Source organism: Asterias amurensis, chromosome 2, assembly GCF_032118995.1.
Source record: "Asterias amurensis chromosome 2, ASM3211899v1".
NCBI lineage: Eukaryota > Metazoa > Echinodermata > Asteroidea > Forcipulatida > Asteriidae > Asterias > Asterias amurensis.
Window position 1 is genome coordinate 12,679,770 of NC_092649.1, and position 13,100 is coordinate 12,692,869.

The window sequence follows — 13,100 nt, forward strand, 5'->3', positions numbered from 1 at the left end:
ATTTTAATTGCTTGAGTTTGAACAAAGAGAAATTAACCGCAGCGAGACATGAACCAATGACCTCTGAATTAACGTACAAGTGTTCTACCAACTGAGCTATCCAGCCCATGCTGGCGGTGTCCCTATTTGTCATCAGAAATTGATTAATAGGGAAACAGCCAACATAGTGCTGGCTAGCTCATTTTGTTAGAGTGCATGTACGCTAATCTTAAGATTGCTGGTTCAAGTCTCATTCCAATTACTTTTCCATTGTTCAAACCCAAACTACTTTTAAAACTCACACAATCTGTTCCCCTTGTTATTTTTTGCATATTTTAGTATGAGTGTCTCCACACTAATTTATAAGCTCAGCTCATTAATTTTTGCAATCGAGACATAGGAGGGTTGTTATAAGCAGCTGTATGTAGCTGGTTTCTACATAGTGAATTTTTTTTACACACAAAAATATTAAGTATAACAACAATATGAGATTTAGGATATGTTTTATTTGCATCAGGGATTATGAATATTTATTTGGGTTTTACCCATATAAACCGATGCGTGTGAGCCACTGTATTTTGGAACTTATCAAAAATCTTTGAAAAAAAAAATCACAGACAAATTACTTGGGTGGTATTCGAACCCACGACCCTTGCAGCGCTTAGAAACTTTGTATTAAGCGCTATATAAATGCATGTTATTATATTATTATTTGCAATTCTAGAGCAGTGTCATAGAAACTAGTCTAATTGGCTCTAGAATTGCAAAGGTCATTGGTTTGAATCCCACCCGAGTAACATGCTTGCGTTTTTTTCACAGAATTTGGTGGAAGTACTGAGTATGCTATTGACACATCGATGTATATGGGTCAAGCCAAAATGAGGAACAAGATTAATAAAAACAAACTATGGATAAAGAAATTACATTAATTCAAAGGTGTATCATTCATAACAAGGACATACTCAAAAGACAAGAAAATGATCCAAGAACACGTCATTTTACCTCAACTTGTTAAATTTAATGATCAAGTCAGAAATGAGACCTTCCACTTGGTACATATGTATTTAGGAAATTAAAGTGGGAGTTAATTTTGGCTGATAGTTGTGATTTTGGCTGATATGAACAATCTTCAAGATGATCACTATTGGTAAACTACTCAAAATAATTGTTAGCATAAAAACTTGGTAACAAGCAATGGAGAGCTGTTGATAGTGTAAAACATTGTGAAAAACGGCTCCCTCGGAAGTAACTTAGTTTCCAAGAAAGAAGTAATTTTCCACGAATGTGACTTCGAGACCTCAGATTTAGAATTTGAGGTCTCAAAATCAAGACATGAAAGCACATAACTTGGTGTGACAAGGGTTTTTTTCTTCCATTATTTTACCGCAACTTTGATGACCAATTGAGTTCAAATTTTCACAGGTTTGTTATTTTGTGCATATAAATGTTGAGATACTCAACGTGAGAAAACTGATCTTTGACAACTACCAAAAAGTGTCTATAAAACAGACGTTACAAAATATTTAACCTGCAATAGTTTTAAACCATGTAACGCCAATGGTTTTAAAACCATTGATGGACTGACCCACAAATTAAAATAGTTTACACATCTTTTAAATTTAGTGCTGCAATGCTGCACTACAAAACATGTATGATTTCAACCCAAACAAACAAGTGGTTTTGTTTTTCAAAGTGAAAAGAATGAGATTTCCAATTTCTTTACTCCTTGTTCATCCCATCAAGTCTCTCCTAGACTAGTTTTTCTATGGATGGGGCTGGCACTTTTGCAATGGTGAAAGAAATGCGTTGTGGATTATCATCAGATAAAGTAAAAAGTGACATGCTATGATAAATAACCATGTACCCGCCCCGCCCACTTATGATCTTTTAGCTGCAATCCTCTCCATCGAATCTGTGATGTAGCTATAGGGCTGCGGTTTGGGCTTGGGATGTGCTGACCATTTCTTTTACCTGTGGAAACCTGGGAAAGGGAAATAATAATATGAGATCAGAAAAATACACCTTGGTTTGACGAGTTAAAGTGTTCTGGAGCTCTTGAAAAATTAAGAATTTTATTACAAGAGGATGTATTGAAATGAATATGTGTGTTCCTAAGAATATCCTTTGGAAGGTTTATTTAGTTACTAGAGGTGTAGTTTGTTGATATAACAAAAACAACTGATTTTGGAAACAGCTTACTTTTACGAAACATTCAAGGATACACGCGCACATACTTGGGTGTTAAAATTGACACAAGATCAATGTCAAACAAAGATACATGTACAAACAACAACTTATTGTTTACATCATTGGGTGTTTAGCAACATGAAAATAACACTCATCGAGTTGGTCTTTGAAAAGTGTTTGTAACCGTTTTTAGAAAATACATTATGATTAGAAAGATATTTTAAAAGTAGAATATAATGATCCACACTAGTATTACGCGAAATTGGGTGGTTATCCTTTTACCTCATCGACTAACACAGTCGGCCATTTGTGGGCGTAAAATTTCTCCCATAAATGGCCGACCGTGTTAATTCGCAAAGTAAAAGGAAAACCTTGCAATTTCGAGGCAAATTTGTGTGGATCATTGTATTCTACTTTTGAATCATTTTTCTAACCATATGCTTTTTATTACAAACGGTTACGCTTTTCAAAGAACAACTCGACTGATCCAAGGCAACGTGTTCCTTTAATTTGGGTTATTTTTAGGGTCTCAATAAAGTGAAAATACATTGGTGTTAATTTTTTACACCCCAGTTTTTGCAGTGCATAAAGGCAAGGCATTTTCTGTCTATTTATTGGCAAGTTAAAAGTTTTAACTGTTTTTCTGTTTAGTCGTAATTTGGAATAAAAGGCATCCTAATTGTTACAATAAATGTTCTTTCAAAAACAACCTGTCATGCCCATTTTTGTTTTGATACTAGACTTGTTTAACCTGTATGAGTGACGTTTGTGAACAAACATCAAATTATGATTATTGTCTGTTCAGAAACAAAATTAACAGTGTATGCATTTAGCCTTCGAAATTAGACTGGGTTGAAACGTCAGGCCATTATCTATTTTGTGCATTCACGGTCGTTGTGGTTGATCAGTTCACAAGTAGCCTTAGTATATATAAAACAAGACAAGTTGCAAGGTCCTTGAATGCCATCCCTTCTTCATAGAACCTTCAGAAAGATTGTAGTCTCTGACAACTTTATTACTAACCGTTCTGAGTTAATGTCTGCATGGTCTAGTGACATTCCTTTCTCCATGGGTCCAAACAGTCTCTTTGCTGTGGTTTTCTTTATTGGCGTTGATGACACCAGTAGACTATCTTGATCACTGAAAAGTGAAATTAAACACAACACATTTATGGTATGACCATGAGTATACATTATGATACCGTTTGTTTACACGACAAGGCATTTATTTATTCTTCCAAGTTTTTCCCCTCCATTTTCAGTTGTATTGTTTATTTTCTTCTAGAGGGTCCCTAGACTATGCCAGGGAGAAAAGGGTTTTCACACTGATGTCAGGCATGCAACTACATCAGCTGATATAATTTTTTTTTATTCTCAGTACTTTCAATTGAAAAATATCGTACAAAATTTTGTGACATTTTGTAATTTCCTCCTTTTTGTTTAAGTTACAGTTGCATGCCTGTGACGACCCTGCTGTGTGAAAACATAGGCCTTATTAACCGTTTATTTAGATTTTATTTTTTTATAATGAAAACAAAATTAATCAATGAGACCTTTCCAGCTATTTTGCAGGCATATTCTTTAGTACAAAAAAATTATAATAAAAAACCCCGAAACCAAGCTCTTTCGTAAAAAAAAACCTGGATCAATAAGAAGCCCGTTTCATTATAATTAATTCTTTAATCCACTTTAAAACAAAAAAGAAGAAATATTTAAACATTATTTTCGTAATATCATCACTTGTGGAGGGGGGCCCGCAAAAAGCATAGCTTGTCGAGAGTATGGACCCCTAACCTAACGAAAGCAATGAACTGAAGCAAAAATTAATACATAGGTGGAGAGAGCGAGTAAAATGCGAGTAAAACTTTAATAGCCTACCTTCTGGTGAATATTCTAGTCGTAAACTCTGGTCTTGACCACAAGTAGAAGTCTACTGGTAGATCTAGAACATGAACAGTGTAGTAGGTAAACAAGATCGCGGACAGGACTGTCATCAGATGTTTGACAAACTGGGACAGTTTTGAGTTAATGAATTTACACTGCTCTCGCATTGATTGGAACTCATCATTCGCATCAGCTGGATTGACCTTACTCCTAGAACTATTTCGGTTTCGTCCGGCTATCGTCTCCCGTAACCTCATAGGTTTATATCTCTCACGCGTTAAACGACCCATGGTTCAATGAATTTAGGCATCAGGAATCTCTCTTTTTTTTTTTTTTAATCTCGCCAAAATTAGGCTCTATGTGTCCTTTGATGTATCAATGTGTATTCTTTTGACCAGAGAATCCACTCCACAATCTCAAAAATTGTTAAAAATGATAAATTCTTACCGTAATTTCAGATTCCCTATCTACTGAACGTGTTACTCCTCTGCCAACAATAATTGAAAATTACCCGACCTCGTTTTGCGAAAATGCGTCACGAGAGGGCGGGTACGATCCGTGATTTGTGTACAAAACATACACGGAACCACGAAGCTCGCACAGGGTACCAGTATGTAAACGGCTGTGTGCAAAAAGTGTATTCTTGAGGAATTAGTGTCACGTGCCTTTAATTCAACGCCGTTCCAACACGGAGTGGTTTCACCGAGGAAAGCAAACAACCGCTCTGGTTCCTTTTATCGTTTAAAGGCCTTATTATAAGTCGATATTTTAATAATGTATTTTATTATGATTTTGTTGAAGGCTGAGATTGAGGAACGCAAATTGGCCATTCAGAAGGAAGCAGAGGAGAAACGAGCCCAAGGTAGCCAACACTACACGCTCGCATAAATAGCAACATTGTATATCGCTGCTTAGCTGGACGGATTTTGTTTCATCACTTTTAACTTATTTTATTCAAGCTATTATTTATATTTATTATCTTATATTTTAAGAAGTTTGTAGTACTATTATTATTATTATTATTAGTAGTAGTAGTAATATCATTTTACACATTGGTACTATATTCTTTATCCCCGCTGCAAATAATTACATATTATTTTGTTTATTACATCTTTAATCTTTCTAATTTTGTACAATTGTTTTTATTCAGCGGTTGAGCTTGAAACTCTTCATGAGGCAGAAGAAGAGAAGAAACGCGAAGGAGGTATTATAATGAAATTAATCTTGAATTCATCAAATGCAATGATTCTCAAAATAATCGAAAGATGATGTACTATTAACCAAGTTAATTGGCATTAATTTTAAGAGTGACTTCCAAACTTCGAGACCATGTGACCTTTTTTTACAACAAGTGTGACCTTGTACATGCTTTGGCTAGTATGGCAGGCAAGATATTGCACAGGTCATATGGGAAAGTTGACATTTTGTGTGCATAATTTCCACATAAATCCAAGAGTTATGAAAGTAAAAGCTGGACAAATTTTGAGATGTACCCCCCTTTCATCATATCAAAAGTTGATAAGAATTGGACTGTGCAATCTCGATAAAATCTAAGATTTCATGTCTTCTTCCATTAGGCTGTGTACACATCGTGCCAGCAGGAAGTCTAGGCTTGGTGGCTCTTTTGTAAACATATGATGTCACAGGTCACATCGTCTATACCTTCCCTTTAAGTTTTATATTTGACATAATATATTGTTCTTGTTTCAGAAGTAGAAGTTGCAGCCTTAAAGGAGGAGTTGGTTAGGCTTCTTCAAGAGGAGATCGGTGAGAGTGTAGCATCATGTTTATATATTTCAGAGATTGGATTCGCCCGGCCCATTTAATTCTCTTAAAAGTGTCTATAGATAAAAACTCGAAGTTTATATAAGCACATTTTTTCCAACTCGGCTATCACTCTGTAAGCAACATATTCTTAGGGAGGAGAACCCATGGGAATTATCAAATTTCGTGGTTTGTTTTGTCGTGTCTTTACATTGTATTTATTATGGTTAGTGCTAATCGTGTATTATACTTCAAACACACCATCATCTTCAAGATGGTGAGAGATGTTTAAAGTCTTAAGGACAATTTATTGTATAGTTGAATTGTATTCCTTTTCAGCTAAGAGAGAAGAAGAGGAAGATGCACTTAAAAAGGTCAGTTGTGATTTAAAAAATATTGCATACATAAGACTTTGACTTCTAAAGACTTCTGCATGGATTGTGTTGATTGATCATGTTCAAAGGCGAATTGTTATATAGGGACATTACAGAGTTGGTTTTTGCTAACAAAATAGTTGCTGGCAGTGTAGGCACTTTATGTCATCCATCGTATACATAAACTGACAAACCTGTAGAAGTTTGAGATCGATCGGCCATCTTGGTTGCGAAAAAATAAATGGAAAACCGATTACACATTTTGCATGATATTTTCGATGCAAAAATAAAATTATAAAAACGCGAAATTAAATTATTTATTTCTCATCAAAGAAGGTCCGGTTTGGATCGAAAGCTAAGGCCATCCCTACTCATCATTAAATATGATATTTTTCAGAAATATTTAGGCCTAAAGGAATGTTTTCTACTTTCACCGTCATTAGACGGTGTAAATTAATCTGTGATCTTCACGATTTCTTTTCTTACCAAATCTGTAACGTTCTTTTAACATTTTTATTAATAACATTCAGCCATCAAAACACTACACTTCGCTCTAAATATTTAGAACTGGCTCGGATTCATGGCTCTGACTCATTTCCGGTTCAGGCTGATTCATTTCGGGGTCAGATGGACCTAAAAAGTGGTGAACCACTCTTGTTTTGTCTTGTGTTTTTAACGACCCTGATTTTCCAATCAGCTGTTGGGGTTACCCTTGGCTTTTTTTCATTGTCAATGTTTTGTATTTCCTGTGTATGCTTAAGTTTAATGGCGAATAAATTAATAGAAGGAGAAGAAGAACCCGGATTCTGTGCCGTTTTGAAGCCATATTGAGACAGATTCCGGGTCGACTGATGACCCCCATCTCAGTCAAGTCCACGAGGCCCGGTTTTAGTTTTTAGGGGTGTACAACAATACTTCAAGGTTGGGCCTGGAGAAACAAAATACAGAGCAATTACTGTGATTAGATAAGCAACCAATATGAGCCTGATCTGAGCATAGGGAGAAAAACATTTGCATAACGAATATTGAACATTTAAAATCTGTATTTCCCTTTCTCTTTATCTGACATATCTGAAGGAAGCCGAGGAGGAACGTGCCAAAGGTATTTTGTTTAATTAATGGTTTTTTTTGTTCACCTATCAAATAGATAAACAACAAAGGGAAACATTACGTGTCTAACACTGATTTAAGCCCCGGAACAGCGCAGTAAAACAAGAGAGTTCAGACAACTGCTGATTTAAAGGCAGTAGACACTATTGGTAATTGTCAAAGACTAGCCTCCACAGTTGGTGTATCTCAACATATGCATAAAATAACAAACCTGTGAAAATTTGAGCTCAATCGGTCTTCGAACTTGCGAGATAATAATGAAAGAAAAAACACCCATGCTACACGAAGTTGTGTGCGTTTAGATAGTTGATTTCGAGACCTCAAGTTCTAAATCTGAGGTCTCGAAATCAAATTCGTGGAAAATTACTTCTTTCTTGAAAACTATGGCACTTCAGAGGGAGCCGTTTCTCACAATGTTTTATACCATCAACCTCTCCCTATTACTCGTCACCGAGAAAGGTTTTATGCTTAAAATTACCAATAGTGTCCGCTGCCTTTAATTCTAGAGAGTTGTTGGTAACGTCCGGAGCGCGGCTTGTTGTTACATTCTGGTGTTCGTTATGTGTCAAGGTGATACATTTTAAAATAGTGCATATATTTTGTATAATGGGAGACTTTGAAACGCTAGGTGGCAGCAGACTTACCAGGTAAATTTCTATTGTTACTCTATATTTATTTGTATATCTTCTTCGTTAATTCTGATAATGACTTTGTCTTTTTCTATAAGGATTTATTTAAATGTTACTCTGTAAAGCGCTATGAAGCATTGGTTTTAGATGGATTTTGCGCTATATAAATGTTTGCTGTTATTTGTTATTAGCGATATTTGTATTTGTTGTTGACCTGGGGTGTCTGAAATTCTTTAGAGGATTTTAGACGGTGTGGTAGGCCTTCTTTATCTGTACGTTAGAGGAAAATAGCATGGACTAGACAGTATGGGAACTTTATGTATACCCTCTGCCCCCATGTCATGGTACATGTATATATTGGGCGAATTATCTCATAAGCCATTTTGAGATATAGTAGACACAATACTGTGACACTGTTAGGTTTGGGTATAGTAAGTTTGTCTGATTACACCCAAAACCAAATAATGCATTTCAAATTTTTTCCATCATAATGAAAAAGAGTAAACAACTCATTCCCTTGTCCGGGGGTGTCAGTTTCCCTCTGTTGAGAGTCCCCCCATAGTTGACCTCTGTTGACCTTTAAGCCTTGTTTGTACTCAGAACTCGAGCGTAAAGCCCTTCAAGAGGAGGAACAAAAACGCATGGAAGAAGGTAACAGAGCATTATATACTGCATCTTTGATATTGCTATTATATATTGGAACTGGCCACTCATCATGAGATTCGACGTCTCGAATCTAGATTTAAACTTTTTAGGTTGTAATTTTGGAGAAAAGTATAAGCTTTCATTTAAGGCATTGGACGGAGAAACCCGCCATTGATATTTTGGTAGTGAAATTAAACCTGAAAGATCAATGAATGTTAGGATAACGATATTAGGCCGCTATATCGCGCCCCAAACATTTTGACTTGTCTCGTATTCTAGTGGTAGGCCTCGTTTGTATGTGCCCCCCCCCCATTTTAAACAGCATCAACTGACAAAGTTCGTGTCAAAACTGTTTATTGTTCTACCCATGTCTTTGAAATGTACTATTTCAATGTTTTTGTAGGTCACGAGTGGAGTTTGAATAAGCTAACATTAACCAATAGAAACGAGTACCAATTATATTGTATTGTTTTGTATGTAACGCCAGAGAGAGGCTCAATTTCTCAAAATTGCTCAAAGATAACGATAACGACGCAAAGAGAACGCATTCTATAGGTTGAATATTGCTCCATGCAGAATACGCCCATGCTTATTCAACCAATCGAGGGCATGCATTTTAACGTTCTCGATTTCGTTCTCGTTTTCGTTCTCGTTTTCGTTCTCAATATCGAGGCATGTGTGACCGGGGCTTTTTGAAAGTTTTTTAACGTGACTGAAAAAGGGGAAAGAACAAAAAAAAGGAAATTATTGTAAATAGGGAAGGGTTTCTCCAAATGGGATAATTAGTACCGATTGTTGTCTCAACATCAGTTTCCTTTGAAAACTGAACTTTAATCTTGTTTTCCTTATTCAGAGCTAGAACATGAAACTCTTGCCGAGGAGAAAAGGGGAGAGAAAGAAGGTAAACAAACAAGTAAAACGGTATCACCTTAAGCATTGTGTTGAAACCGATGGTTCTTTTTAGATACTCCCAACTCATTTAGAGATTTATCATTACCATGGTGTTACCGCAAACCTTTAAACGAATTTTCACCGTGCAAAGTTTAAACCCTACATAATAACAGTGTTATAACAATTGGCATAAGAACGGTATTATACCACAAACATTTTAATTGATGTTTACAGAGATTTTATCAGCCGTCATGAAGGAAGAGATGCTTAGAGTTCTGCGGGAGAGGCTCGAAGAGGGTAAGTTTCCAGAACACACTGCCATATCATTGTTTGAGTGGCCTTCTGCAAAAACCGGGGTGTTAAAATTGACATCATGGGTGTGGTCATAAAGATACCGAAGAGGGAATCAAAACTGGTTACAGCAATGATTTGAGCGCCGTTTTATTATTGTTGTTATAACCTTATGTACAATAATACACATATTGAAGCACTTTTGTCGGACCCGTTGTACTGTCTACAAAGAATAATAACTGTTATTTTGGAATTTTTTTCTTTTTTTTCTTTAAACAATTTAAGAAAAAGAATAGGTCTGCAAACCGATTCATGCTTGTATTATTATTATTTTTTTTTCCCACAGCTCAAAAAGAAGAGTAATTACGCTTTGGGCACGAGACTGACATCGATTTAACCTCCGAGGGAGGCAGCGTGGAGACCCACCTTGGATAGATTTTATGAAATTCTTTAGGATTTGGGATTGCAGTTATTGAACACTTTTTGTGCAAGATATCTCTTTAATTTTCATTGCTTTAAAATATCCATAGTGACCATACAAGCTATGTATTAATTCAATCAATTTAATCGACATTATTTCTATTTTTGTAAACAAATAAAAACAAAAATAATAAACAAATTATGTGAGTAATTATTTAAGTCAAAGACAGTCAAGGACAGATCTAGAAATTAAATAATGAAAATTAAGTGAAAACTTCGATGACCAACTAGGCCATGTTCACAGGTTTGTTAAGATATGTTATAGTTTGGATAAACCAAGTGAGAATACTTGTATTTTACAATCACCAAAGTTTACCCTTTCGTTTGCATTGTACCCACTTTGCAATACACGCACCCCTCAACCGATGGAGTCCGTATTCGATATTATGATCCATCAAAGAATCATGCACCAAATTGTGCGAATTTTATTTCAAATATCAGTCAAAATGCCATCTCTTGAAAATTTAAGGTTATAAGTAATTTAAATATATCTAATGGGTTTTCGGGTTTTCGTTGAGATTATTCTTCCTTTTTAATAAACACCGAGTAAAATAACAGGTAGATAACTAGATAATGGTTTTTAATACTGGTTACTGGCCCAACAATTAAAGTTAAAAGTAGATAACTTGTTCGACAAAGTTGAAAGCTTTCATTTAAAGTACTGTACGTAAAACTTGGGACTTTTAATTAAAAACACGGTCATCTGATGCCAACCAGCCGTTCCTCCATGCTTTCACCATGGAGGTAGAAATTTCACAATTGAAGTTACTCACACAATGGCACGCAAGGTCAAAGGTGAATCTCGCTTGTAACTGGCAGGTTCTAATCGCCCGTCTGGCGCTACATAGAGGCCTCGAAGTGTGACGTCAGATGTTGAAATTGGAATGTTTTATTCTAAACAGTTATTAGTTAAAAAACATGTTAGGAAGTGCAGCGTAACAAATATATTCAAGATACCACTCGTTTGCATTGCATTCCCGGCTGTACTATACTTTTTGGTGGCTGGTTTACACCATATTGAGCCATTCAATAATCAGGATTAAAAACACTTGCACTATGTTACCTCCACTCTTTGCAGTTGGTTTTATTTTTATATAAAAAGTCACTTAAAAACAGGAATTGCATAATATGTAGTGTAGCTATTCAACCCCCATTCAAATAAAATATTAGTTGGTACAAATTAACCGTTAGTAATAATGTGATTCCATTAATTAAAAAAATTTCTTTAAGCAACCTCATTGCCTTGGCTATTTCTCAGATTTCTCAGTGTCGCATCAGAGTTTCTTTACAGATGACAGAGGATGACAGAATTTAATTTTCGTGTTCTTTAATACACTATAGATTGTAATCAACGACTGAGCTGTTTGTATCCCCTTGTCCACGTCATAAGTGTGTCGCTGAACCGTATCGGCCGTTAGAGTGGTTTGAATTATAAACAATAATTCTATATTGTGAATTATTCACAATAATTGTTTCCTTACTGCGTGCATCAACTGACCAAATTCCTTCTCACAACCCCGAACCAGACAGAAATGCAAAATAATGTCAATCATTCGCCCTCTACGTTCACCGCAGTGCAAATAGTAAACCTTGGGTGGATTTCACAAAGAGTTAGGACTAGTCTTATTTCGAGTAGGACGAGTTACTCGTCCTAACTTAGGACTATCCATGCAATTTGAATATCTCCTAGGACTAGTCCTAACTAGTCCTAACTCTTTGTGAAATCGACCCCTTGTCTGTTATTTTACTGAGTATATATTATTTAACAGCAATAAGCAAAACACACACATTTTTTCAATACGCTAAAGCTAGCAAGAATTGTTCACGCGTGAAGGCTATCATTGGCTGAGTCGTGCGCAGCGTGTACACGAGTAAGATTTTCCATTGGTTGGCTTCAAAGATGACGGACAGTGACGTCATGCGCATTCCTTTTATTGAATTTTGTTCATCATAGACGCAAAATATTGCCCACCAGGTAGTTTGTGAAATCCGAATGTCTACATACAGTGTTGAGTGAATTTTATACGGAATGAAGTTTTAAGTGGTTGAAAGGTCCATTGAGCCGGACTTAAACACCTTTATCTTGATGCAATCATCTTTGTCTGGTCCCCTGCCAACCGTATTGATGATGGGTTCTGATTTATTAAATCACGAAGAAGGGATGCAACTATTTTCTTTCGATCCTCGGTTTGGTAACATTGGTTTGAATGAGAAAAAAACAAAATGGCTGCACCATGATAAAGGTTTGAACCTTTACTTCAAGCCTCGGTTTGATTACTGGGTTGTCGTTTTGTAAAAGTAAGATGGATGCACCACAGAAGTGTCTTTAGCTAATTAGAACAAAACATGATTATTAAAACTAAAACTTACTCTTAAAACTAAAACTATTCAAATTACTAATAATAAAAGCTAGCATGGTTCGATAGAGCTGCCTTGTATAAGACGAACGTCATCCTCGACGTGACGTGCTGTATATCATATCATATATCGTTCGGACGAAGCACCGTGTTAAACAAACTTTTTTCTGGTATAACGATGAATGTAGACATTGTGGTTCAAATCAAATTAAATAGTCGCTTAAAGGAACACGTTGCCTTGGATCGGTCGAGTTGGTCTATAAAAAGCGTTCGTAACCGTTTGTTATCAAAGGCATGTGGGTAGAAAGATGTTTTAAAAGTAGAATACAATGATCACCGCAAACATGCCTCGAAAATGCACGGTTTTCCTTTTTATTGTCGGCCATTTATGGAAGTCAAATTTTTGACTCCCATAAATGGCCGACCGTGTTAGTTCGCACAGTAAAAGGAAAACCACGCAATTTCGAGGCAAACTTGTGTGGATCATTGTACTTTACTTTTAAAACATCT

General features: G+C 35.9%; 2 protein-coding genes across 2 annotated transcripts; one reads left to right on the top strand and one right to left on the bottom strand.

Moving 5' to 3' along the window:
- Positions 1–975: 975 nt before the first annotated feature.
- LOC139949616 (uncharacterized) lies at positions 976–4,306 on the bottom strand. The gene is made up of 3 exons (XM_071948056.1): positions 4,044–4,306; positions 3,190–3,306; positions 976–1,960 (listed from the first exon to the last, which is right to left on the bottom strand). The coding sequence occupies exons 1-3, from the start codon at positions 4,304–4,306 to the stop codon at positions 1,903–1,905; spliced, it is 438 nt and encodes a 145-aa protein (XP_071804157.1). The 3' UTR covers positions 976–1,902.
- Positions 4,307–4,835: 529 nt separating this feature from the next.
- Positions 4,836–13,096, top strand: LOC139949625 (uncharacterized). Its single transcript, XM_071948068.1, has 9 exons — positions 4,836–4,911; positions 5,200–5,253; positions 5,760–5,816; positions 6,153–6,187; positions 7,265–7,289; positions 8,527–8,577; positions 9,425–9,472; positions 9,697–9,759; positions 10,100–13,096. The coding sequence occupies exons 1-9, from the start codon at positions 4,836–4,838 to the stop codon at positions 10,114–10,116; spliced, it is 426 nt and encodes a 141-aa protein (XP_071804169.1). The 3' UTR covers positions 10,117–13,096.
- Positions 13,097–13,100: the final 4 nt, after the last annotated feature.

What these genes read in the sequence shown, in the direction of transcription:
- LOC139949616 (XM_071948056.1), bottom strand. Translation starts at nt 4,306, where the DNA reads ATGAGGTTACGGGAGACGATAGCCGGACGAAACCGAAATAGTTCTAGG. An exon ending in ACTAGAATATTCACCAGAAG is followed by an intron (nt 3,307 to 4,043) that starts GTAGGCTATTAA and finishes TTCACTTTTCAG; the next exon opens with TGATCAAGATAGTCTACTGG. An exon ending in GCAGACATTAACTCAGAACG is followed by an intron (nt 1,961 to 3,189) that starts GTTAGTAATAAA and finishes TCCCTTTCCCAG; the next exon opens with GTTTCCACAGGTAAAAGAAA.
- LOC139949625 (XM_071948068.1), top strand. Translation starts at nt 4,836, where the DNA reads ATGATTTTGTTGAAGGCTGAGATTGAGGAACGCAAATTGGCCATTCAG. An exon ending in CGAGGAGGAACGTGCCAAAG is followed by an intron (nt 7,290 to 8,526) that starts GTATTTTGTTTA and finishes GTTTGTACTCAG; the next exon opens with AACTCGAGCGTAAAGCCCTT. An exon ending in GAAAAGGGGAGAGAAAGAAG is followed by an intron (nt 9,473 to 9,696) that starts GTAAACAAACAA and finishes TGATGTTTACAG; the next exon opens with AGATTTTATCAGCCGTCATG.